At 40.0% G+C, this 27,429-nt stretch overlaps 3 protein-coding genes across 4 annotated transcripts; 2 read left to right on the top strand and 1 right to left on the bottom strand.

The window, feature by feature from the left end:
• The first annotated feature begins 233 nt into the window (after positions 1 to 233).
• wech (tripartite motif containing 71 protein wech) lies at positions 234 to 12,549 on the top strand. 2 transcript variants are annotated; one of them, XM_028307495.1, is made up of 3 exons: positions 234 to 619; positions 1,861 to 1,918; positions 7,733 to 12,549. In XM_028307495.1, exon 3 carries the CDS (start codon positions 7,750 to 7,752, stop codon positions 10,081 to 10,083), a length of 2,334 nt encoding a protein of 777 aa, XP_028163296.1. In that variant the 5' UTR covers positions 234 to 619; positions 1,861 to 1,918; positions 7,733 to 7,749; the 3' UTR covers positions 10,084 to 12,549. The 2 variants fall into 2 exon arrangements, with proteins under 2 accessions (XP_028163296.1, XP_028163295.1); XM_028307494.1 differs by lacking the exons at positions 234 to 619; positions 1,861 to 1,918 and adding an exon at positions 7,259 to 7,486.
• Positions 12,550 to 16,854: 4,305 nt separating this feature from the next.
• LOC114354898 (uncharacterized) lies at positions 16,855 to 20,550 on the top strand. Its single transcript, XM_028307489.1, has 5 exons — positions 16,855 to 16,963; positions 17,363 to 17,475; positions 19,465 to 19,610; positions 20,114 to 20,228; positions 20,416 to 20,550. Exons 1-5 carry the CDS (start codon positions 16,855 to 16,857, stop codon positions 20,548 to 20,550), a joined length of 618 nt encoding a protein of 205 aa, XP_028163290.1.
• A 520-nt stretch (positions 20,551 to 21,070) lies between these two features.
• Positions 21,071 to 27,137, bottom strand: snky (ubiquitin protein ligase sneaky). Its single transcript, XM_028307490.1, has 12 exons — positions 26,947 to 27,137; positions 26,701 to 26,820; positions 26,307 to 26,478; positions 26,085 to 26,207; positions 25,743 to 25,992; positions 25,535 to 25,657; positions 25,185 to 25,436; positions 24,846 to 25,061; positions 24,264 to 24,472; positions 24,077 to 24,181; positions 23,522 to 23,685; positions 21,071 to 21,222 (listed from the first exon to the last, which is right to left on the bottom strand). The coding sequence occupies exons 1-12, from the start codon at positions 27,134 to 27,136 to the stop codon at positions 21,071 to 21,073; spliced, it is 2,076 nt and encodes a 691-aa protein (XP_028163291.1). The 5' UTR covers position 27,137.
• Between the last annotated feature and the right edge of the window lie 292 nt (positions 27,138 to 27,429).

Below are 27,429 nucleotides of genomic sequence, written 5' to 3'. Positions count from 1 at the left end.
GGGGGCACATACTTTCCTATATGGGGACCCATATTGCCGATGGATACGGGGGGGAGGGTCGAGGCTGGTCTAGGCTCGAGCGAGTCGGCAGCCTTACATCCTGGGGTGGGCGGGCACTGGACCAATCTGGGATGGATTATTTTTATATCTATTTCCTAAATCGAATCGGAAAAAATTTGTCAATATCCGATTGAGGTCCTCTCTAGTAATGTCAACCAACTCTTTCTCACCATAGACAAAAGTTATTTGATCATTGATCGTTCATTCACCGCTGATGTTTTCAGTGTTATTTTGTGATAAAATAAATAAATATAGACGATTACTACTAAATAAAAGCAATTGTTGTGGTCAACAGTATTTAAAAATAGTGCAATAAAATTGACTAGGTCAAATCAATGTGATTTGCGTCAATATTGTTGACCATTTCAAGGGAAAACTATCTTTGTGCAATCTACCTGCATCGACAGGCATTGATATTTTCGTGTATAGTTATTGGTGACGGGACACTAGAAAAAATATATAATCAATCGAAAATTAATTATCGACGACGCAATAATGCGTATGATTTATGTTCACTTTTAATTTGGTGCTTAGTGAACAAAGTCAAGAGCTATTTTTGGTGAGTATTCTGTAGTTATATCCAGACGGCAATGATTCACTCTAATCTCCTTCATTTCCATTGTCGGAGTGTTCAGAGTTGTTTATCATCTCCTGTTTATTTCAACTTTTAATTTTTATAGCCCTTAGTCACCTATAGTGACCAGTAAATAATTATCATACTTTAACTTTCAAGTGCCTTTGTTGATGTGGATGTCACATTGAGCAACTTGTTTTCTTTTCTTTATTTAAATTAGAAATTCAGTGGGGCTTGAGGTTTTTATTATACCAATATAAATTAAGTATGTAATGCCAATGTTCTGGTGCAATCAGCTTTAGCTTCAGGTTGTTTATTACTGTTAGTTTTGTCCTCAAGTTAGATCAGGTTTTACTGGAAATGTACTTTTCTTCTAATTTATGTCGCACTTCATGCCATTATAATTCCATCTACTTACCCAGAAATGCATTTGTGGAAAATTTTATAGCCTTCAAACATTATTGATTTTTTAATTACTGACTGGGATAGGTAGTTTTTGCCCCTTATCACCCCTCATCCCCTGTTTACTCTACTTATCAAACATGGATAATGGGATAACACATGATTTTAGTAAATTCGCTTGTGTTCTAATATCTAATAAGAAAATATGATACTGCATATTCAAGTCATAATAATGTGTATTTACATTTTATAAAATGTATTCCTGTTTTGTAAATTTCCATGTAGTACTCAGGATAATTTTATATTGGAAACAGTTATTGATTTAAAATTATAACTTCTAACAATCTAATAGTTTTGATAGTTAACTATACATCACATGTTATTTTTTTAGTAAAATTATCATTTCGAGACAAGTTAGTGAAGCTATTTGTAATATCAATCTGTCTAATGTTGTCTTTATATTATTGTTTATGATTGTCTTATCTTTCTAATAAGAATATTGGACTCATTTTGTGATCCTAATATATCTGGGTATTTTTTGTATTTATATGGAAAGATCACATCTCCCACAAACATTTATCTAATATGTATGAACAAAAGATCAAACAAGACACATTTGCGTGGCTTTGGCGTGAGGGGGGCGCATGTAGTCGAGGCTACGCTTGCCGCGCCCCCTAGCCCCTGAAATCTTATTAGAATTTTCTAAACAAGCTTATTTTGTGTTTTTTCATAAATTGCCAATGCGACATTATTTCAACTTGTTTAATTCATTAATTATGTCCATAATTTTTCTAAGTTTTATGTGTGATGCTTTCTACCTTCAGGGTTCGGGCACTGTGGACGGCGCAAGCGCAAAAGGCGGAGGGTCCACGATGGCACCAAGTGAGTATCGCTCGAGTGTCCCACGCTTTACGCGAGTGGCATTCGATGACTTTTAGAAACTTGCCTAAACGCGAATGCTCTGAGATTTCGTTGATTGGCATTTTTTCACAAAACAATCAAGTTTCATACACAGACGCATCAACGCGCGCGTCAAAAGTTATCAATTGAAACTGGCAACAACCCCTATGATAAATATTTGGTTAAATTTTTATTACATTCTTGAGTTAAACATCTGTTCACGCCAAATTGTTACCCATAAACAAGACTATAAGGTACAAATTGGCATAGACTTTAAACCTTTACTCAAGGAGAAATTAAGCTTGAGGATCAAATAAGAATGCGGGGGTCCTCACCCCGCTCGAGAGCGTAACATCAATCAAACGGTAAAACACACGCGCCCCGAACCTCTACATAAAATAGATCTCTTCACAAATTGGCACAAGTATGCCTAACTTGGAAGACAATAAAGCCACATACACAATTATCTGTTTACATTACATTCGTCGTAAATAGTGTGGATGCGTCGCAGTGCATTCGCATCAAGCCCGCCATACTGCGTCATCGCGATGTAATATGGAGACGCGCACTTGATCAACCACTGTCAATAGTTTTTTTTAGCTTGCAGGATTACCTCTAACTGACTTTGATATACGAAACGAATTACGAAAATAGTCGACAAGCGACAGCTAAATAATACGCTAATTGATACTGTCAATCATAATAAATACCACGCACGAGTGAATGAGCTATCTGGATCTAATTTACAATTTCTTTTTTATGGCTTCATTCGTCTATTAAACTGTATAATAGAATAGTTTCGACAATTTCAAGCGATAAAGAGATGCATAACTGGTTTTCATAGATGCAGTTTCAAAGCATCCATATCGGAACTCAATATCATAATTTATCTCTATGCCATGTGTTTTATCAAAGACCGATTTGGGGATTCCACACCACACATCCTACTGATATAAATTCGTTTTTAAAGTGTGTAGCTACGATAATACGAATATTTTATCGATAGGATTCACTTTGCTATCTTCTCTCTTCCTAAAATTCGGGTTAACTAAAGAAACAATGTCCCTAACGACTCTAGCAAGCATCTCAATCAAATGAAAAATAAGTTGAGGATAAAATAAATACAGTTGAGGTAAAATGCATTTACCGTGGGCGAAGCCGGGTGCTCCAGGAGGCCTGGGCATGCGCGTTGCCCCGGGCGCCCCCTCGCGTACCCGTAATTGTTGCTATACATAACTATACTTATGTACGAACAATAACAACCGTATCGGCAAATGGTTAGGAGAAAGCTGATCTAATAAAGGGACGGTGTATTGTTAAATTGTTACCAAAAACGTTACTTTTAGCCTAGAAATGTTAGATAAAAATATGGCAATTTTTGGTTTCATTATTAATTTCGTGAAAAAAGTAAAGTAATAATGTTTTTAACAGAAAAATGTTTCTTTCTATTTATATAAATAAGTGGGAGGAAACAGAACATAGGTACTGCACTTTGCGATATGTGCATTGTGCAAGGCATAATTCCTACAATAATTTCATATAAACATACCAAATTAGTTCACCATAAATAATTTATTTATTACAATCAATTATTCGTTAGACAAGAATGCCTCAATATTTCGTACATCTATTTACAACGTGATCAATGAATCAAATTTTAACTTACTGCTATTTTGAAGTATCAGTCTATCATCGTAAATCGAAACACTCGGGGCCATTAGGAAATCGATATCGCTCATACATTTATGTTTGCCGCAATCGGCCATAAATCGGGTGTTACAATATGAACATCGCGGTGTCTTCCACTCTAGAGAATAAAACTTTGTGATAAGTTTAACATCAAGCATACTCGCCTGAAAGAAAGTAGGTAGTAGGTGTATTTTGTATCGAAAATACATTTCAACCCTGAATTATTTATTGCAAGAGCATTATTGCACTATGTATTTGTTTTGTACGGAGATACATACAGTCTATCGCCTCTATCGAAAAAGTAGGTAATAATATCCATATCCGACAATTATTAGGAATGTAGGCAAGGCACACTTCAAAGTCGCTTCTTTAAAACCCTGAAAGAACTGAAATTGTGTTGCAATATTTGAGATAAGAAATCGATATGATTGTGACGACAGCAAAAAATCTTGGAAAAACTGCAAAAAACAACGACCTAAATGAAAATATTATTGCTGATTGAACCAAAATCTGCGTCAGAGCACCGTCGGTGTGCGCTTACGCAACTCCAGTTTTGGCAACTAATGTATTAATGAAAAGTGCAATCATTTCATCGTTATGCTTTTGATTGTTACTAGGTAAAAACTGAGGGAGTTGAAACAAAAGGAATTCATTTTGACACGTGCATTGATGCTAGTTTAGTTTCAAAATTTTCCAATGTCAAACAACAGGGTGACTGGTGACTTAGGACAATAGTTGTTCGAGAACAATTAAGGGGTAATTTCTTTGTTTTGTCACACCATTTACTCGTGCCGGCTTTAGTTTTTGCAGCCCTAAACCCCACAAAGGGAACATTCGTGGTAATTTAAAAATATCCCACTTTTCGTTTCCGGCAAGATCGCTCTTTTGTTGTGATTATGCTTTGACCAACGCTGCCTTGTCACAAAGGTTTTAGAAAACAAAGCGATGCGAAATTAACAAATGAAACCAATTTAAGGAAAGCCATTTGTTACACGGCTCGTGTATACATTTGGCCCTCGGCGCAGGTAGAGGCGTTTCTTTTGCTTCGCAACCTCGTCCAGGCTTATGGCTGGTCAGAGATCCTCAATCTTACCAAACGTTGAAAAACTTTATTCTGAAAAAGAAAAATAACTTGTTTTTTCAACGTCCAAGTCTAAAAGATACGTTATTAGATACAATGATAATCATATTCGCGTCGCTTTTTTATAATTTAAAAATATTTATGCAGTTCGAATGTCTTCCTGACGTATATTTTGTTATACATCATTAGTTTGGTATTTCTAATTTTAAGCTACTTTCTACGATGACGTAGCACTATCATCTGACGATGTTTGTCATTTAACTTTGCACATTATTTCATCATTATTACTAAACATGTGTTATTTTATCTTTAAAAAATTTGAGAGCCATCAGCTTATCTATTGCAAGGGCTTAGGCACGGTGCAGGCCGACTCGCAAACCCATTGTTTCTTATCGTCACAAAAACGCATTGTGGAACCTTCTTCGCAAATTCACAAAGCAATTACTACCTGCTTGGCTCAATGACTCAATGCTCTAGGAGAAATGGTTTTCTGTAGAAGCAGGTGGTGGAAGGCTTTGTACTTTTGATGGTATTTTTGCTGTAAAATCTGCGCTCAGACAAAATGCCATGCCATCATGTGTATGTTGAAAAATATTAACGTTAAGCCTATATTTATTTAAATGTTACATTCTATCCATATCTAGAGGCCTCCAGAGGCTAAATAACATGGTGATTATGAAATTATCTACAAATTATACTCTAGGTTGGAGAATTAATACACTTCGGCTGTTTATCTTTTATTGTTCAATGTTTTGTGTATTTCTGTTTGTTTATCCCCAATGCGCATTAATCTGATGAACATACTAAATTTTTTATTAACCCCAAGAAAGTTATACGTGAAATAAAGTGAATCAAATATTTGTAAGCATTAAAATAGTGGTATTTTTCTCTTGAAACTCCAGATCTAACCCCAAATTTCAGTTAGTTAGTATGTTCGCCGGTTTGTTAATAAGTTGTTGCAACGATGATTTTTCTTGCCAATCCATTATCCGCCTACAGCTGTAATTTTATATCAGATCCTGCAATTTCGGGAACCTCTATAACTCTGAATTACAAACCGAACCTCTGCATACAGTTTACTTTCTTTCCATATTGTTTTTTTTTTATGTTTATTCTAACATTTATAATCCCGATCGATTAATTAATCAATTAAAAATAAGTGTTTACCAGAAAAAATAATCCTGCTAAGTATGAATTACAGAGGTAGGTAATCGTAATGTCCGAACAAAGGGACCGGCCCTGTTAATGAAATTAATTTGTTAACCTAATGTTATTTACAACTTCCATTAAAATCCAACTGTGATAAAATAAGCACTTAAACTGTGCTATGTTTCTTAGGACCTCGAACTTAGAAGCTGAAATGCTAACAATGAATGCTATTGTTTAAAAACAAAGCCTGATTAAATTAATTCAATGAACCCTCAACCAGCTTTTGGTGTTCAATGAATTCTGCAACTCTGTAGAATATCTTTCTGGTCTTTTTCAAATCATTTGATCATGTGCGTGCAAGCTGCATTCAAAAACGGCTTGCAAAATTTATGTAGAAACGTTCATAATACAATTTGTATTAAGGCATCTGCTGAAATTGCTTCAAATTATTTCAAAACCTTTGCAACTCGCAAGAAACAATTTAACCCAGCGATCTTTCCCCACGTTATTCTGCTTCCGTATTTTGCTTTCTCTGGAACTTTCTATGCTATACCTACTCATAGATACTTTTATACCATTCGAAGGCATCGGCGGTTCCCTTCGAGATATGAGCAACAAGGGAAGGCATCGATTTTCGGCACCCTCCAAATAGGCGGGGCGCGGGGGCGCAAGATGGCGGCCCGGACCTGCCTCACGCGCACTCGCCTCCCAAGGTCATGATCGCGTGTGCCACCACGATGCGCCTCCAAAAATACAGAATCCCAACAAATGGGCATAGCCCTGTCCCTTTCCAACCGGCCGCCGTAACTAGAGGCTGTCCCTCTCACACATCCGCCCGTGAAATGTAGAATTATGCCACTCAATTGTGATCTTAACAGCATATTTAGGGTTGGCTGTATGGTGGTACTGAAATCAATGTCAGGAGCCTATGATCAATATCGCCATGCGCAGGGGAAATTCGACCTTATGGTCCACTTATATGGTTGATTTAAGTTAGTCTTTTATGCAAAAGTTAGCAGTTTGAAGCCTAGATCAATGTTCAATACATTTTTACAGCAGTTAGTTCTTAATATCGATAGTTTTCACAAAATTATCTTACTTTTACTGATTTTCTATTTGGTAGTTTGCTACTTCTCAAATTCTTTTAAACAGAATGTTCTAACGAACCTAAACAAATATTTATGAAAGTGATAACTAATCAGCAATTTACTAATGACATTTCTATATAAATTCATAGATAAACAGAACAAAACGCTGGCTAGTCAGCCCTAATCATAGCAAAGCTTATCTACATTATGGAAAACTTTGGAATGCGACAGAGCAATTCAATTTCTCTTTCACACCCTCGAGGTAGTGTATAGCTGTCTCTCTTTAGGGTCGCTACCTAACATTATGAGGGGTAGTGGTAGGGCCGCACAAAAGATTTGGAATAGATTTTTTTCGCAAACTGCAGTGCAATGAAAAAGCAGAGTGGTTCAGCCAGTCCAGATGCACCCGTCGCTGCGTTCAGAGGTGGCCCGATCAGCCCTCGTGTTTGTGAACTATTTGTGAAAATAAACTATTGACAGTATTTTGGTTCAGTGCGCGTCCGGTATACAAACGGCCAGTGTTTTTAATTTTTTGTGAGCAAGGTAATTTGTGTTCAAACTTGTATTGCAAAGATAGTTTTTTTTTATAGTCTGGTTTCAAGTATAAAATAATATTTAAAAATATTTATCCACATTATGAATGTTTGGAGAATGCATTAATTTTACAAATCAATATGCGGGTGCATAGCACAGCCATAGGTCATTTGAATTTAATACTTGCCCATATATTAGTCAGTAATATCACTTACCTATATCAGCCAGCCTAGTAACAATAAACTTTGGTTGCAGGTTTAATGGCTTGACATATGTACTGTAAGATGCCGTCATATGCCAAGTCGGCTCAGTCGCCGCCGTCAAGCAACCCGTCGGTGTCTGAGTCGGCCGGGCACGCCGCCGCCAACGGCTCGAAGGAGGACGACCTCACCATGACGCATCTGCTGTGCAACCTGCTGGAGAACATGAACCGGCCGCCGCCGCCGCCCGCCGCCGCCGCCGCCTCCGCGCCCTACGACATCTGGGCGCTGCCCTCCGCCAGCGCAGGACCCAACCCCAACGGCGTCATCGGCCGTGAGTACCGCGCCGGCTCCAGCAACAACAACGCGCACCACTCCAAGGAGGACAACTCCAGCGGCTCGCCCGGCACCTCCTCCTCCGTGTCCATCACCTGCTTCCGCTGCGAGGAGCGCTCGCCCACCACGCGCTGCCTCGAGTGCAACGACCTCTTCTGCCACGAGTGCTGCCACAAGCTCACCTCCGACTGCCAGCTGCGCGAGCACACGCTGCTGCCCATCCACCAGGTGTCGCCCATCGGCGTGCGGCCCAACTCCGTCACCAACGACAAGGAGTTCTGCATGTACTGCGAGATGCACGGTGAGGCCATCAGGTTCTACTGCGAGGCTTGCGTCATGTTCGTCTGCCCCGAGTGCGTTCTGTGGATCCACAAGGACCACAACTACTCTCCCATCAAGGGCGCGTTCGACATGTGCCGCGTGGGCGTGTTCCGCTGCATAGAGGACACGAAAACGGGTACCAAGGCCATAAAAACTGCGATCGACCGCGCCGTGGCCATGTCGAAGGCCTACGAAAAGGAGTCCGCCGAGGCCAACATGAAAATACGCAAAGCCATGCGGTGTTACGCTCAGGCCATTGAGGATCGTGAAAAATTTCTACTGGACAAGGTGGAGAAGATGCGCCAGGCGAAGATCACGGAGCTGACCGACCACATGAACACGCTGCGCGGCATCCTGGCCGGGCTCGCGCACACCAACGAGACGCTGGTGCGCAGCATGGACTCTGAGGGAATCGATTTGTTTATGGCGAAAGAAAAAGGTAGAGCCCAGGTGGACTACTTTTCGCACATGTTTAAAAACATGTACATCACAGAAGACAAGATCATGTTCGTGCCGCCCAATTATGACTTGGTCGATCAGCTGAAACGCCAGTGCGACGTGCAGCCGGTGCCGGCCATAACGCACATCAACACCGCGTCGATCCAGTCGCGCCAGTCGCTGATGTCGATGCAGTCGAACCAGGCCTCGCACTCTTATCCGCCGATCTCCTATCATCACTCGTCGAGCTCCAACAGCCTCCGATCGCTTCCCGATTACTCGATGAACTCTCGATCGACGAGTTCCTACGATCAAAGTGGACCCCCGCTTATGGAGGCGAACGCGGCCCGCGGCATCGGACAGGCCATACCCGGGTACTGGATGTCTGTGTCAGTGAAGCCTACTAGATCCCCGGTTCCCGGCGTCCCGATGTTTTCCTTCGGCCGAGAGGGCCAGGACGAAGGACACGTATCTCGGCCTTGGGGCCTGTGCGTAGACAGAGAGGGCAACATCATAGTCGCCGACAGACGAAATAACCGCATTCAAATATTCTCCAACAGAGGAGAGTTCAAGACCATGTTCGGTTCCAAAGGAACGGGGCCCGGCGAATTCGATCTTCCGGCTGGAATAACCACTGACACCTATGGTCGTATCATCGTCATCGACAAGGACAACCACAGGGTCCAGGTGTTTACGAACGCGGGTAATTTCATCCTCAAGTTCGGTTCCTTCGGCAAAGACTGCGGGCAGTTCCAGTACCCGTGGGACGTGGCCGTGAACACGCTGGGCAACATCGTGGTCACGGACACCCGCAACCACCGCATCCAGCTGTTCACGAGCGACGGCACGTTCATCACCAAGTTCGTGTTCGAGGGTGCCAACCCGGCAAAGATGTTGAAAGGGCCGACGACCCCGCGCGGCGTGTGCTTCACCACGAGCGGGAACATAATAGTGTCAGATTTCGAGAACCACAGATTGATAATGGTGGACCCGACTCTGTCGAAGGTGATGTACTGCGTGGGGCGCGAGGGCTCGAGCCTGGGCGAGCTGAACCGGCCGTCGGGCATCGTGACGGACGACGACGGGCGCATCATCGTGGCGGACTCCAAGAACCACCGCGTGCTGGTGTTCACGTCGGAGCTGCGCGTGATGACGGCCGTGGACCTCAAGAGCCCGGGGCTGGACGACAAGGACCGGCCGTCCGACGTGGCGCTGACGCCCGAGGGCTGCCTCGTGGTGCTCTTCGAGACGCTGCCCGACACGGCGCGCGACCTGGCCTCGCACGGCAAGCAGTACATCAAGGTCTACTAACTGTGAGGTGACTGTCTGAGCGGACCTAAGGTCTACCCTGTTTTATTTTCGTTTATTAAGTTGTGATTTCTTTGATAATGTGCCAATTTTATTGATCGAGCATAGCTTGTCCGGAGATCTCGCATTGAGCTCGTGAGGCGACGCTCAATCGAAATCTCTCTAAACATTTGACATTTGCGTTACCATTATAATTTGCTTTTGTTTCCGTATACATATTACTAGTCTATAAGGACCAAACTTTGTTTGTGTTAATTTGCAGTGTAACTTAGAGTAGCAAACGGTACTGGTAACTTTCTGAAAACATATAACTATACCGATATCTTAGAGTTTAAACATATAATGATACTTAAACTTAAATATAATAATATTAAATTACTCATTTCCGATCCGATTTCACTTACGATTTATAGTTCAATTTAGAATAATCGTAAATATACTATTATAAATATCACCATGTGATGTAAAACACTAACATATGTGAGATAGATAACTTGAAAAGTATTTTCCAAAATGTTACATTTTGCGTTTTTAACTTGGTTATAATTGACGCAGACGTCGATGTATAAGTTATTTTGCGTATTGATTTAGGTGCATAATATTATATATTTTTATTAGAGCGTTGTCGGCGCGGATCGCCGATCGGCTAGTTTACGTTTATGGGTTTGCTCGGGAACTTCAGTATATTTGCGTGTGCGGTTCAGCTGAGAGCTTGCGTGAGTGCTGAACAAAGAAATCAATGCAATAAATCTTTAAGACTGACTTTAGAAGACTGTCTTAAAGCGGTTGCTTGCGCCGGCCTCGTGCCCAGGCGCCGGTATACGTCGCGCCTTTTTTTTACCAAAATATTTAGGTATTATGTTAATTTCAACAATTATGAAATTCAGACTTTTTTATATTCTTTAGACAATACGTGATATTTTTTGATTTCATTACAAAAAGTTTTTCTTATTATTTCGCAAAGAATATATTATTAAGAAAATTATTTTGACTGACTAAATTATTTTTTTTTTAGTTTTAGCCAAATTGAAACGTTAAAATTTTTATAATCGAAATAATAATCTTTTGCTACGTTTCTGGTCACGAAGGGAGAGTTAATATTTTTCATTGCCAACGCATGCATAACTTCTTCAGTAGAGCGTACTATCGGGTGTTACTAGGTATAATGTAGTCGATGATATAGATGCGGACTTACGATTCAATAGATAATTTTAGGAATATTCTCCTACTGGTAACTTAAATTAGCTAATGTAATCGTGTGTGTTTGTGGGTATAAAATAATTAGTTCAAATATTGTAGTGAAATTCTTTTCTGAAATGTAAATTGTAAAGCTTAATCTATTTTATCCACATATTACTTGGATAGTTGATAACGCATGTATAATCGCGTATAAATCGCATGTATAATTAATTAATTAAGCGATACCCTTGTGTTCAGTAATAATTATTATAAATTAATATTAATATAATTAATCTATGTACTTTTTTGTGTTCACATATAAATATGATGTACTATTACTGAGTAAAATTAATTTAGTATGTTTCGAGTTGTCTGAATCGTTGTGGCATCGTAGCTAGGTCGTTAGGTAGTAGCGTGTTTGCACTTCGCACTTAATATGTGGCTTCTAATACTAAGCGGTATGTGAGAGCCAACCGAGGGCCGTGCCAATACAAGATGGCGGCCCGCCTGCGTGGCGTATATCCAAAATGAATGTCGTTATGTTATCTTGAAAATCTTAAGTCCGATATCTAACTTTCAAATAAGTAACCATTTTCTAATATACTTTATACAGCTAAATGATTAATCGCCTTATTATCATTATATTAGAAATCAATACAGTACGTAAATAGTCATATACCGCGGTTTGAAAATTAGTTAAGCTTGAACAAAGTGTTACAAGTAAAATATTAGATAAATTAATCGTATCGTAAGGAGTGTGTATGCGACGTAGAGATGTTATGACATAATAATGATCTGTAAGCGGTTAATTAACATAGAGTAACGTTTTTCACCTTTGTACTTAGGGTAACATTAGCGTAAGCTCTTCGATTTAAATCTTTAGTCATATACTATCGTGTATCGTATGAGTAGCTTCAAACAAAAATTTTCCAACGTGTGAATTGAAACGTAGTTAGTAATAATTTGGAACTGATTAATATAGTATGATGTCGACTGGCGTAAGAGTCTGAATAATGTATTAAGAAGTAGTAGAAAATTATTGTTTGAAGTGCAAAATTTAGTAGCGAACGACGGAGCCTGGCAGTCTTAGTTCGCGGGTTACTCGTGGATTACAGTCTCACAGAATAGTCGGTGTAGGATCTTAGACTGTCAAACCTCCGTCGTGCTTTGACCCCCTAGCATCAACATATAATCGCTCATGAAGTTTATAGATTGTGTGACTCACCTCCTGGCGTTCGCGTAGTTAAAGTGAGATCTTAGCACGCTAGTCAAATTCCCATATGTCAGGAAGATTCTCTCTTGCTTAGAGTTAATACCTGTAAAATGATGTTATACAGTGCATTAAGGGCTTATGATGCACCTTCCGAGTTTCATTGATATCCTCAATTGAAATAAGCGGGCTACATAATACTCCCAAACTTGTAATTGGCAGCGTAATGTAGTATTAATATTTAATGGACGGAGCTGATGCTAAAACTACATGCTGTAAACTTATGTGACGTTCATGCAAAGCAAACGATCGACTATCATTTTCTAAATTGCGTATTTCAGAGATTTAATTTGAGTGGGCACATATTATTTTCTAGTTCTTGCAAAATTGTTAACTGGCTTTAAAGTCTAGGTTCAGAGGATGTGTTTTAGCAACAGTTCCTTATTACTAAGGCCTCCTTAATATATGAAATCACTTCAGGTGCATTCTGACTGACGCGAATCACGCACTAAAGCCGAGTGTATTCTGTGCACAGATACCACCGCGCTGTACAGTACAGAGTAACAGGAACACTAAACTACTATACTATGGATACTTATATTATCGGTCTTCGGACCATGTTTGCGTGATGCTCCGTGCTGCGCTGAGTGAGTGCGTCGCCACCATTCCAGCATACACTCGGCTTAAACGGCACGCGCCATATTCGTTGTCACGACCATCTCAACGCCCGCGCTTCGCGTCGGTCGGCCCGCGCCTGCTGTGAATACAATATCTGTAGAAGCTAGACAGTAATGCAGTTTAACGTATAACGCGAAACTTAGAATTCTCATAATAAATACAAAACTTTCGGTTTCCAGTAATTTGTAATAATGTTTATTTTTTGTTCAGTGCCATTATAAAGTATTGCGTTATTTTTAAAATAATGTGTTGCATTAAATGCATTTTTATTATTAACATTTGGAATGTTTTACAAGTCAAAATTTCACAGTTTTATTTTATTGGGTACAACGAATCTCATATTTTTGTATGAATTCAGTGACTTGACAATGTTGATCGACGCATTGAATAGGATTTGCAAAGCAAACTCCGAACATCTTGTGATTGTTACCGATTGGGGCACGCGAAGGGTGTCCCAGTCCGGCAACGGCGGAGCCCGGAGTCCGCGCCACGCCTCCACCAGGGGCTGAGGTGGACGCTGTCTCAAAGATCTAAACTATTGAAACGACATTATCTACATCCTTTTGTTATGTTTACCACCTCAGCCTCAAGAGCCGTGGACCGAGATGAAGGGCCAAAGGCAGTTTGTAAAACTAACTCGGCTAAAAGCTGCTGAAAAGCATTTTACTTAATTTTAAATTCATTTTGTATGATTTGGTTGTTTTCTTTTTTAAAAATATATTTTGTTGCTTTCTGGGTTTCTGTGAAAATATCGAAACTTGTCTGTTCAATTTGTGATGTATTGCAATATTAATGATACTTCTAGACAATCTTGGAGCGTTTTCGGTATTTTCACAGAATCTCAGAAAATTGAGTAAGTAATTGTGAAAATGTGAACTATGTGAGGCCTGCTAGTTGCTAGCAGTAAAATTGAAGTTTTGTGATAGAAACAATAAAATTGAGAACTTAATGATATTCGGAACGCGAATATAATTTTTTTACGAATTTTTGAAATTTAAAAGTATTCCGGGACGGTAACAGAAAAATGGATAGGATAAAATTGAATCGGTGAGTTCATAACGATGGACGCCAATTTGGAAACATTGATACAATTACGAGATTTTAGGGAATTGTATTGAGCCATTTTTGTGCTATTTTTGTATGTTATGTAGTCGCTTGTATGTGTAGTGCAGGGCGGGCCCGCCGCCCCGCGGGCGGCGCTCGCTCGGCTGTCGTGTGTATCTCATAGTAGTAATATTTTTGTATCTATGCCTCGAGACAATGCAACATCACATAATATCGAATTGGAGATCGCTTCGCTACATCTCAATTTCGCATGCGATCGAATCGAGGTGGATTATGTTGCATTGTCTGGGGGTACTGCGTCTAAGCAATGTGACGTGCGTTATTCGAATCGATAAGAGATCGAATCGGTAACGCACGTTACAATGCGTAGAGGCGTCGATCCTCGGGCGGGTCGCAGAGCGCGGTTGCGACGCTCGCGGCTCGCGGGGTGGTAGTATTGTTTAACCGCACCTACCTCAGCTGCGTTAGTATGTCTTTTTAATTAAGAGTGCATGTTGTATTCGCGTATCAGCCAGTTGGGTGCGTAATGTAATATGATATGATGTAAAACGTAACGGTGGTCAGATCACCGGCTAAGAGACACTGGACCTACTACGGAAAGTTAATAAACTGAATAGATATAATGTAACTTAGTTGTACTAGCCTAATGATAAATATATTATTACAATTTCCATAAGTAACAGTAGTTCAATAGACTTCTCACAATCGTCGGTTCGACCGAATATAAGGAACGTTTCCGTAGTGGGGGTACTGTCGCCTATACCTACCAGTTTTCAGCTCGTCTTTAGATTAGATATAATAAGATTTAAGCGTCCACTTATTTTTATGATTTTCCTTAAAATTCAGCATTGGTATAACGTTTCTATTACGTACGAGTGGACAACGTCTTTTTCTTTTATATCTATTCTTACGTTATTCTTCTGTAATATTGTTGAAAGAAGACTGAAATTTTATAAATGTTCCTATATTTTAATTTAGAATAATTTACTGCCTACCATTTTTCATTTACATTATTTTTACCCTTTCGGTAATCATTACTTTCATTCTTATAATCTTATCAATTGTATGACGCTATATAATGTCATGAAATTTTTGAAATTTTTAATGGAATTTTGTATGAAAAATTAATCAAGTGATTGATAGTAATAGTGGTTTTATTTCAACTGCCTTCCTTTTCCTTACACTTACTTTATTACTACAACTACTAGGAATGAACACAACACACTAACACCATAATAATATGCTAACACACTAGTTACAAAAAAATACTTCATTACAAGATTTTTACTAAGACTTAACAAAAGAGAACAAGGATCAGTAAAGAAGAATAAAGTAATTAGTAATTAGGTAATTATAACTAACGAAGATTCAACAAATAAACGTTGTTGTTATCTTAACAAAAAAATTAAGACTTGCCTACCCTCTGAAAATACGAAATGCGTTTTATGTACTCTTCATGAAAAGCTAGCATTAAGAGTAGGCGCACATGAAGAATCGGCCAAATCGAATCGGCGTAGTGTGCGCACTCCCATACATGCCCATACTGATCAACTGCCCGACTAAACTCATAGAGTTATTAACTCTATGACTAAACTATCTGCCGACGAAAAATCAACGGTGTGCGCCTACTTTAAGGGCGCCTAGAATTCCTAAGGTAGAAGACACACTATCTACATCAAGAAGTTCATAACATGCAAAACATCATAGCGCCCGCCTTGTTTTAGCAGAAGCGAGTTCGAGTCCTGCATAGGGCAAATGTTAGTGCGATAATGCAAAGTAAACTTATTGATAAGTCCCTCCCCAAATTGTGGGGTGGCTCGGTCCGTAAACGCAGTCCAGTGCGGATTGGTCGAGAGATAGTTGCAACCGGCCAACCTTACTGTCAGATGTTTTCAAAGGATGATTGTGTGTATTTTTTCAAAAATGTAGTCGAAATGGTCTACCATTACTCATGATCGCCACTAACTTTATTACTTAGTAAGATCACGGCTTTTGATAGAGTTGTCGAACCTAATAAGCATCTTATATTGCATCTAACGTATGCATATGGCGGTAGGTGCCATTTTGCAAAAAAAATCCCTGATATCAACTGTATGTAAATGGTCAGTCATCTTTCGTGTAGATAACAGCAGAACTATTGCATTTATACCCGGTGTTATTCACGGGATTGTTGTTTACTTTTGTACGGCTTTATAAGCCGCAAAAGTTTTTTAGAGGCCATGGCTGCAGCAAACCCTGCGATCATGGGCAGATGTTGATACGTACTTTTCAGTAAAGCCACAAGAAGCTTGAGTCAAGCCGGCCGGAATATACAACAGCCGTATCAGTGAGCTTCCGATCGATTGCATCAAAAGCGTGGGCAACGAGCGCCATCTATAGTGGAAACTAGGAACGCGTGGGCGTGGGTTAAAAAATATTCCATGAAATTCACTGTCTCACTGTGTATGCTTGGAAATAATTTATGTATCTATTTGCCCTATCTATAGGCATAATTTGGCCTTTATCTCAAGTAGAGCGCAAAAGCCATATCCACTTAATCTCTATGTAATGTGCACCGAGCTTATGCCACTAAATATGACAACAAATGTCAGTAATTGTTTACTGTTGTTTACATAGAAACATAAATACAAATTACTTATAACATGGGACATCAACTGAGTAATCTATTCTCAGGGCTCGGGAGGTTCTTCGAGTATCCCGTGAAAAGAAAACCCATCTGCTTTTATCGCCAAGAGGACTTTACTGCGACAGGTTTTAATTAGCTCTACGCATGCTCTACGTTCTTATTTATTTAGAGCTATTTTACCACTACTAAAGTAAGGAATCCACCACATGGACAATTTATAAATCGATACAATTCAGCTGCTTAGACAAGCACGCGTGTCGGTTCAGTAGAGAAAGAGAATTATTCTTATTGGAAAGGAACGCATTTAACATTCTAATAAGAATTTCTATGGAACCTCTATTATGAGGTAGAGACCTATAGTCAACCTTGAGGTTCTAGGTTAAATTCCCAGGTGGGTGGGTTGTAAAAGGGACGAAGAAATCCGTATGGTGTTTTTCTACTTTAAAGATAGTGTAAATAGGAAAATTTTAACGATACAAATAAACCCAGAGGCGTTTTTATGTAAATTGTTACATTGGCGACAGGGGAACCCCAAAAGAAAATGGTCGATTCACAGAAGACGGTCACCATGACGGATTACGACAAACTGGTGGACTTGTTCTACAAGAGGCTAGCAGAACAACGACAGTACAATCAAGTAAGATATAAGCTAATAACAAAGACGTGCTGACTCTAAAACAATCCGAATACCTTACCTTATACAATTAAGTAATTATTAACATGATTTTTCATACAAACATCCCCCTAATGGGTCAGAAAATTCGAAGAGTACGAGTAGGGTTACGAAATAATCTTAAAGTAAGGTAGTAACAAGTAAGTAAAGTTACAATCCACATCTCTACTTAGAAGTAGAAAAGTAAGACCTACATAGTAATCTACTCGAAACACACTGATCGTTTTAATAGTCCAGTCATTTAAGCTTAAATTAGGAAAGAATCTCGGAATTAGAGATACCCAGCTGTAAGTCTGTAAATACTTGTATATTGACACCCTAAAAGTTGTCTCAAAACCTACATATGGTAGGGTGTAAGCAACTATTAAATTTTAAGGTCAAAGGTCACAAAAATCGGTTTTTTGCGCTTTTTTTGGAAATATCTCATTTCCTATGGGTTTTTTGCTATTTGTATTTATTATCAATATTGTAGAATACTAAATTCTCTACAAATTTTGTTTAAAAACTTTTTTTATACGGTGAACCGTTTTCGAGATAGAGGGCGGAGAGCGCGCGGTCACTGCATCACTTCAGGTCAACTTAAGCGGTTTAGGTTTTTCATACAAAAGGATTTTCCCGCTAATTCCCGTGGGAATTTCGGTAATTACTTGTTGTAAATAAGCTTTAAGTTTACTAAGGTACCTACATGGCAAATTTCAAGCGTCTAACTTCCGTTAAGCGTTTAGATTTTTCATACAAAAGGATTTTCCCGCTAATTCCTGTTCCCGTGGGAATTCCTAAGTAAACTATAACCTGCCCAGGTGTATGAAGAATAATTGTACCAAGTTTCGTTAAAATCCGTCGAGTAGTTTTTGTTTCTATAAGGAACATACAGACGGACAGAATTCTATATACTCTCGAAAACGGTTCACCGTATAAAAAAAGTTTTTAAACAAAATTTGTAGAGAATTTAGTATTCTACAATATTGATAATAAATACAAATAGCAAAAAACCCACAGGAAATGAGATATTTCTAAAAAAAGCGCAAAAAAACGATTGTTGTGACCGTTGACCTTGAAAGAAGAACGGTCATCTGTGACCCAGGCCCGACAGAAACGAGACATACCTCAGTTTTTTTGTCATGTCTTAATTAGTTAAATTATATATTTTTTATATTCAAAATCTATGTATAACACCAAAATATTACCCTTTGTTTTTGTTCAGGCGTTATACAAAAACTAATACAAAATGCCTATTTATCACTGAAATTGGTAAATGTATGTACCTAAATGTCTATTACAGCTGCTATTGAATGTATCTAGGTGACCTGGAGATACAGCCTGGATTATACAGGGTGGTTATACATATGGAACGATAAGTGATCTCACTCGATTATTTCTAAACTATACAAGATATCGAAAAACTAGTTACTGATTCTGAAAGTGCTTCACGAGCTCTTGCAAATGGTACCAATAATAGGTTACAGATTATGGAAGCTGGTAACATTTAATTTTTGGATTTTGTAACTTCTCGTTTCCACCCTGTATAATCCAGGCTGTATCTCCAGGTCACCTAGATACATTCAATAGCAGCTGTAATAGACATTTAGGTACATACATTTACCAATTTTGGTGATAAATAAGCATTTTGTATTAGTTTTTGTATAACGCCTAAACAAAAACAAAGGGTAATATTTTGGTGTTATACATGGATTTCGAATATATAAAATATATAATTTAACTAATTAAGACATGACAAAAAAACTGAGGTATGTCTCGTTTCTGTCGGGTCTGGGTTTTTTTTGTATGGGGCGTGACCGTTCTTCTTTAATAGTTGCTTACACCCTACCATATGTAGGTTTTGAGACAACTTTTAGGGTGTCAATATACACATATTTACAGACTTACAGCTGGGTATCTCGAATTCCGAGGTGAACTTACTATAATGACTGGACTATAAACCAATTTCTAAAGGAGATGAAGGAGCACGACCGCCGGTGGAGCATTCAGAAGGTGGTGCAGCGATTCCCGGGCTGGAATGAAGTCACAATTGCCAACTTGCACAGCCTCTTCCTGCTTTTCGACAACCAATCCAACGGGATGCTGGGTTTCGAGGACTTGTTAGTGATTTCCGTTATTTACTATACTATACACACTGTTAACTTCTGAAATTCAGTAGATACTTAAGTATGTATCCGCTTTAGAAAATTATGAAGTCGAGAACCAAAAATCACCAGCCTACCTACTTACAATGATTTTATAACCCGTTTTTACGGCATTAAAAAAAGCAAAAAACCGTCCCAACTGCTATTTCCCGTCTTCCCGAATCTGTTGTAGTTGCTGCTTTGTAAAAAAATTTTTTTAAGGTCGCCATTCTTGTAACAGGTGAATAGAGTTATGGAGAAAAAGGGGTGTGTAGCCAATAAGACACATTCTTTTCACTCATCCCCTCACCGCTGCACCTTAAATGAAGTGGTGGGGCAAGTTCTTACTGTTTACATAACATGAACTTCACTAGTTGGGTTTTTATTGGCGGTCAAGCTGCAGATCCTGGCTACACAAGAGGTGGGAATAGTCCCGTATAACATGAAGTACCTACTTACCTACCTATGTTAATGTTCAGTTGTGCAGTTCTGGAGAGTTTGGGTGACGAGAGTCCAATGGAGATGCGCAAAGACAAGTTCAGCGCTGCCGACACCGACGGCGACGGGTGGATCACCTATGACGAGTTCTTATCGGTAAGTTTACTTAAATTAATGCTTTGTATCAAGTTACTTATAAGAGTAATCAAGAGTCTTCTAATGCTACAGGTGCCTCTTTTAAAGTTTACACAAGCTTACCTATATAAGTAGGTGCCTGAATCAGCTAATGCGGTTTCGATTTTCTATCTGATATGGCTAGCGTTAATTTATGTTTTATTTTTAGTTGGTGTACAACTTCACTCCGCGTGAAAATGACCGAGTAGCAGGACTGGCGATGCTCTGCAACGAGGTGGCGGACAACATACAATTCGTCAGCAATTTGACTGTCGGTGAACAATTAGAATACGGATTGTTCTGAAATAAAATACCAATTTTCTCATTCAAACTTTTTTATTCAACTAAATACAATCGTTTTACGTACTTTAACTATTTATCTAGCTTTATCCAATCAATATGCAAAGCTATTCTGCAACGCTTACGTTAACGTAAACTGCTTTAACACACGAGAGCTGGCTGCAAAATGGGCTTATGGTGCATAGTGTCACTTTAGCTTAATCGATTGACAAATGTCCTAGGTCTTCAATATTAGGAGGAGCCAGAGATATAAACAGGAGCCGACGTCAATTCAGATTCCATGCTCCTGGGAATACCTAAGACATAGGGCGCGAGAGCTGGCTGCAATATAGCGTAAGGTTTATGTCCCATCGTACGTTTGACAAATGCCCTAGGTCCTCAACATTAGCACTTGAACAGCTCGTCCTCGCTCCAGGAGCCGGCGTCGATTCAGATTTCAAGCTCTCTGGGTAAAAGCTAAAGAAAATGACGCGAGAGCTGGCTGCAATAGGGCGTAAGGCTTATGTCCCATCTTACGTGTCGCATTAGATTAACAGCTCGTCCTCGCTCCAGGAGCCGGCGTCGCTGAGCTCGGCCAGGCGCGGGTCGCAGGCCAGGCAGCGCGCGCCTGCCTCGCGCCAGCACTCGCCGCAGTACACGAATGGACACTGCGCCATGGTGCACGACTGCCACGATTCTGACTCTATGCTCTCTGAAAATAAGTCGAAAGAAATCAAAATTACTCCATGACAATCTGGGTTACATTTACTGGGAAGACAAAAATTGTGAAACAATCGGCCTCATCATAAATTTCCATCAGATGAGATACAGGCCAAGAGCTTCGTCCTGGTTGTGGATAAAAATTAAAAAACTGTTGGCAGGTTACAGATTTTAAGCCCTATTTATTACAAAAGGAAAGGAAGATCATGTCAAATGGTGACTGGCCAACATAACGCCCAATCTTAGCCCTCCAACTCCGTAGGCCGATTATTTGAAACGTGTCGTGGAAAGCACTTGGATGCAGGCAGCATAGCCGCCTGTCGGATATCTTTGGAGCCCTTTGACCAATGAATGTCTTTGAAACAGAAACTAACTAGTTCTGTCGCTGCTCCGGGGCTCGGTCTGGCCGCAGATGAGGCAGCTCATCCTCGCGGCCGGCGGCAACTTAATGCGGAGGCTGAGAAGGTTCTCGCCTGAGAACTATATCTTTAAGCGCGACCTTCGTCTAGGACGTCCTTTGGTTGGAACAACTAACGAGTTCTGTCGCTGCTCCGCGGCTCGGTCTCGCCGCAGATGAGGCAGCGCATTCTCGCGGCCGGCAGCAATTTAATGCCGAGAACGTTCTCGTCTGAGAACTACAGTGTGAGTCACGTTAAAGTGTACATATGAAAATAGATGAAACTAGACCTATTTTTATCGACAAAAAAGAGGTCAAAAATTTTTTGAGATTTTTTTTTAATTTTTTATAGAATTTTTTTTCTTCCAATTACTTATTGTAAAGAAAACGTAATAACTTTTAAACTAAGCGGTATATCCTGATAAAATAAAAACAGTAATAATGCTAAATAACAGGCAATACTAAAAAATACATAAAATACACAAAAAATGCCATCAAATAATAAAAAATGACACTTTTTGAAAAAAATTTGCTTTTAAATTCGTGTTTTTTTGGTTATTTGATAAATTTCTCCAAAAAATGCCCCTATAACAGGTGGTTTTTATTACTTTGTAATATTTTCTATTGTATTACCTTTGTAAAACCAAAAATCTCATGTCTCTATCTCTATCAAAACATTTGCTATCATCGTTTGAACAAAGGTCTGCCACAACATTATTCTCCGCTACAGGTAGAGACAATTTTAATTTTAACTAAAATGATTATTTTACGTCGAAATCTTTTGTTTTTAATTGAAATCTAACTTGTCTTTATCAAAATTACAAATGTAGAGCCATTTTCAGTTTCGTTGTTAACGAAGCGTTGAATGGCGCGCCCGGAGAGGCTTAGTTCAAACGATCATTGCAAACGTTGTGATAGGGATAGACCCATGCGATTTCTGGTTTTACGAAGGTAATACGATAGAGAATAATACAAAGTAATAAAAACCACCGGTTATAGGGACATTTTTTGGAGAAATTCATCAAATAACCAAAAAAATACGAATTTAATAGCAGATTTTTTTCAAAAATTGTCATTTTTTATTATTTGTTGGTATTTTTTGTGTATTTTATGTATTTTTTTAGTATCGCCTGTTATTTAGAATTGTTACCGTTTTTATTTTATCAGGATATACCGCTTAGTTTTAATGTTATGACGTTTTCTTTACAATAAGTAATTGGAAGAAAAAAACTTCTATAAAAAATTAAAAAAAAATCTCAAAAATTTTTTGACCTCTTTTTTGTCGATAAAAATAGGTCTAGTTTCATCTATTTTCATATGTGCACTTTAACGTGACTCACACTGTATATCTTGAAAGTGGCCTTCATCTAGGACGTCCTTTGGTTGGAACAACTAACGAGTTCTGTCGCTGCTCCGGGGCTCGGTCTCGCTGCAGATGAGGCAGTTCATCCTCGCGGCCGGCGGCAACTTAATGGAGAGGCTGAGAAAGTTTGCGCCTGAGAACTATATCCTTAAGCGTGACCTTCGTCTAGGACGTCCTTTGGTTGAAACAACTAACGAGTCCTGTCGCTGGTCCGGGGCTCGGTTTCACTGCAGATGAGGCAGCTCATCCACGCAGCCGGCAGCAATTTAATGCCGAGAAGGTTCTCGCCTGAGAACTATATGTTTAAGCGCGACCTTCGTCTAGGACGTCCTTTGGTTGGAACAACTAACGAGTTCTGTCGCTGGTCCGGGGCTCGGTTTCACTGCAGATGAGGCAGCTCATCCTCGCGGCCGGCGGCAACTTAATGCGGAGGCTAAGAAGGTTCTCGCCTGAGAACCACATCTTTGAGGGTGGCCTTCGTCTAGGACGTCCTTTGGTTGGATTGGAACAACTAACGAGTCCTGTCGCTGCTCCGGGGCTCGGTCTCGCCGCAGATGAGGCAGCTCATCCTGGCGGCCGGCAGAACCCGCAGCCAGCCCAGCAGCCGCGGGAATTTGATGCGGAGGCTGAGAAGGTTTTCGCCTGAGAGATAGTGCGCGCGAACTGCTTGGATAGCTTTCCTGTAGAAATTATGATTATTTTCTTTAAAATGATTATTAATTTGCTATTTCACAAATGACTAATACTCCTGTTAGCCCCTCGTATAAGCTATAAATGCTTGTATCACGAGTGAGCTCACCACAATAGTCGAGCTCGAGCGGCGGCGGGGACGGAACCCGCGTTCCCCGGATCACGAGTGGGCCAGTCCGACCCCTTCACCCTTAATTTTGCTGTGCGCATAGACATGCATCGCGCTTTGTACATGCATCGATTATTAACTACGTTTATCAACTTTCAGCCATACAGCCATTATTAGCAAATAAAATCTAAAGATGCGCGTTAATTTGCTGATTGAAAAACTTTGGTGAGAGTGTGCCACACATCCAGTACACACTACCATTTGGAATTTACCTTCTCAGCGTTTTCTGCATCTTCATTCGCTTTTTGAGTATGTCATTGTAGAGATGCAATATTCTTTGCTTTTCGCGACAGGGATAGAAGTAGCTACAAATTAGTCTGTTGAAGAAACACAAATAATTATCTAGACAAAAAATATCATCGCATTTTTAGATCACTGATCTTAAAGCTATCTCCATACCTTCTCAAGCGCACTGTATAAGGGTTAACGTACAGGAGTAAAACAATCCACAAGTACCCTCCATATATCTTAACGTAGAACAACGGCGGCATGAGACGTGGCCGAGGCAAGCAGGCGCTGTTGGATACTTCATGAGCGCTCTGCCCCGAATTGTTCAGACTGCCGAGAACTTTGCGCATCATGCTGGCAAGCGTGCCTGTGCCTTCTACCTGGATGTAAGCAGATACTTAACTGATAAGCCAAATGGGACTGTTACAAAAGTGTGAAAAGGAAGAAAAGGTTCGATAGTATCACCGAGAGCACCAACCAGTGTGGCTATTTTATATTGTTTCATCCACGAAGACGCGCCCCATCATTCTTCCACTAGGTAATGTTTGAGTGTTTTCGGTACACGCTAAATTATTATCCATGAGTGCACACGCACATTACAATAATGACGCTCGGATTGCTCAGATCAAACTCCCCGCACCCCGCGCTTCCCTCGTCCAAAAATTGGTAAGACGCGTCTTCGTGGATGAAACGATCTTTAAGACTATTAATTTATGGCGATTGATTAACGGCACATAATTATTGAATGTGCACCTGTATCTCCAAGTCTCTATTAGCGTCCCCCGGCAGACTAGAAGCAGCGTGCTGGCGAACCACATCCAGAGCTTCGTAAAACAGGCGGTCCAGCATCACAAACGTCGTCGCGGTCACCACCTCTAGGGTCACCTTTAGGATGTGGGTTACCAGCTTCTCCCGTTCTGACGATTTATATGAAAAGGAATGAACGTCTACGTATTTGCTTCTTTCCATCTGGAAAATAGAGCTATTTTACAGAAAATTTCCACTGAAACTTGTGCAGCTTATCTCATTTTGGCGCTGATTTGTGACTTTCTGTTGAACAATATGAATAAGGAAAAAGAAAGATAATTTCACCTTCTTAAGCGGCAGAAGAGTGTACTTATCCTTTTTCTTCCTCCTTGCATCGATCCTCTTGAAGTAGCTCGTAACATACACGTTGTCGTACTCGATATTGGTCAAGTACTGGTCGTGGTACGTCACGGCTTCAAGGAAGATGCGTAGGAAGAGTAGCGCTACGCACACGTTGACTGCTGTGATGACGGTGCGCATGATTATGTACTTCTCTTCGAAGGCATGCATCACGCGGTCTCCAGTTTCTTTCGCATCCTAGAACCGTACATTCCCATGGAATATAGCAACTAATTCCGAGTCCAAAGAAACTTTTCTTAAATACCCATACCCAATCCTTTTTGTATGTAATTTACCTGGATATCGTAAAGTTCGCGAACAGCGTTTATTTTATACTGTAGTGAAACGTCCTTGTTATCTGTGAGAATCTTTTTTGCTTTTTTCAACTTGTCGTAGCCTTCACCCAGTCCTGGATTCATCTGTGATGATATTGAGGAATCTGGTGTCATAGATTACCTACTACAACTTCGACTACATTGACTCGTAACTATATTTTCTACTCACATATTTTGAGTTATCACAAATATCTTCGTCTCCAATTATTTGTTTAATGTTGCAAACGCGAGCGACTTCCACCGGCCGCCATAGCACCCACGAAGCATCGTGGGATGTCACCTGGCACTGTTCGTACACCGACGCGAATATTTCCATACAAAAAGTAGAAGCGCGCGAAAGTACATTCTGACATCGGTACTCTAGTTTTTGACTGTATAAAGCTTGGTAGTAGTCCTTGTCCTCAAAATTTGGTAACTGCCTGGAATTTAGGAATTAATATTAGGAATCCGACTATGAAACTGATTTTTAACTCGTAAGCCTCAAGATATCATTGTATATGGTTTATCTTACTGTTTGTCATCAGGACTTGAATTATTGAGAACAAAGTGTTCATATTTCCTTTTGCGGTTTTGGTACATTTCATTCTGATTTTCCATCTCAAATTCAATAGGAGTAACCACGTCACGAATTGACCTAAAACCAGGTTCGTAAAAAAACATAATTCGTTGCGTTTTTGGCGCCTTTTGCAACTGGATATTGCGGCTTAAAAACTTCGCAGGCAAAAAAACAGACCTAATGGTGTCCTTGATTTGGCTGACTTCAGTCCGTAAATCGAAGATGGCTTTTTTGAAAGGTGCACTTGTGAGGCTGTACCTCGTCTTGGATAAGTTGTAGGACAGCTGGGTGCTGCAAGCAAATACCCGCACCACTTCTTTGGCGTTCAAGCCCATGTTCGTGATTGGTCCTTTTAAAACATGGGTCATGCACGTAAGTAAGCAAGTATACAAGAATAGCTGAACCAAATATTCAAGTTTGAAAAATCAACAATAGATGCTACGAACGAGTTTTCAATTAGGGTATAACTTCTATTAATAAGGGGGTTTAGACATGAAAAAGCTCACTAAACTTATCGTAAAGAAGCAACACAGAAGCAAATTAGAAAATGGTAAAAATAATCAGCTCTTACCAGCAATGACATAAGTGAGGACCACAGCCTTGAGGACGCCGCGGCCGGGCTTGCCGCAGTACATTGGTAAGGTCAGCAAGGAGATGCAGCGTAATTGCTCGCACACCAGGTTCCCGATTCCTGTAACATACTAAAATGGTTTAAATTGCACAAGATACCACACTGCAACATGTCAAATACGCGCGTCTTCTTCAGACCACGATTTTGCAGCAACAACAGTTTACACTATATAGTATTTGTGCTTACCCAAAAGTAAACTTATAACTAAAGACAAAGTCACACTTATGTGCTCAGGGAACGGGATTTTCTTCAGCAGGTAAACGTAGTATATCTGCCCCAATGAGAATCCGCCGCCAAAAGCAAGGCACCACTTCAGACAAGTTCTTCGATGGGGCTTGGAGCTTGGCTCTGATGTTTTGTACCTTCTGGTAGCCATGGAACGCTTCTGGGGACAAAATGATCCAAAACTCTTGCAGATGCTTTCCATGGTTCATTTCGGGCGCTAATGCGAACTTACATAAACCCAAAAATAACCCCTATGTGTCGTTTTAAAACGTAGTTTGAAAACCTCGCTCTGTCGCGTCATAAGTGACAAAAAAGTCAACGTGACATACTTAGATAATGTATAGTTCCAAAATACTGAACTGTCCTATGCATGACATTGACAGTGGGGCGCCACCGTCGATACCGGATCGCTGGTTCCGATTTTTGCCATGTTGGCAAAATGTT

The sequence above is a fragment of the Ostrinia furnacalis genome, unplaced genomic scaffold (assembly GCF_004193835.3).
Source record: "Ostrinia furnacalis isolate ACB-3 unplaced genomic scaffold, ASM419383v2 OfSCF2256, whole genome shotgun sequence".
Lineage (NCBI taxonomy): Eukaryota > Metazoa > Arthropoda > Insecta > Lepidoptera > Crambidae > Ostrinia > Ostrinia furnacalis.
The sequence above is the reverse complement of the archived record's forward strand: the minus strand, read 5'-3'. Positions and strand labels throughout refer to the sequence as shown.

Excerpts from the sequence above, each read along its gene's own strand:
- wech (XM_028307495.1), top strand. The coding sequence starts at position 7,750 with ATGTACTGTAAGATGCCGTCATATGCCAAGTCGGCTCAGTCGCCGCCG.
- LOC114354898 (XM_028307489.1), top strand. The coding sequence starts at position 16,855 with ATGGGACATCAACTGAGTAATCTATTCTCAGGGCTCGGGAGGTTCTTC. Across the intron at positions 16,964-17,362 it reads AGAGGACTTTACTGCGACAG|GGGAACCCCAAAAGAAAATG; the intron begins GTTTTAATTAGC and ends CATTGGCGACAG. Across the intron at positions 17,476-19,464 it reads AACAACGACAGTACAATCAA|GAGATGAAGGAGCACGACCG; the intron begins GTAAGATATAAG and ends CAATTTCTAAAG.
- snky (XM_028307490.1), bottom strand. The coding sequence starts at position 27,136 with ATGGCTACCAGAAGGTACAAAACATCAGAGCCAAGCTCCAAGCCCCAT. Across the intron at positions 26,821-26,946 it reads AGTTATAAGTTTACTTTTGG|GAATCGGGAACCTGGTGTGC; the intron begins GTAAGCACAAAT and ends AGTATGTTACAG. Across the intron at positions 26,479-26,700 it reads CCTCACTTATGTCATTGCTG|GACCAATCACGAACATGGGC; the intron begins GTAAGAGCTGAT and ends ATGTTTTAAAAG.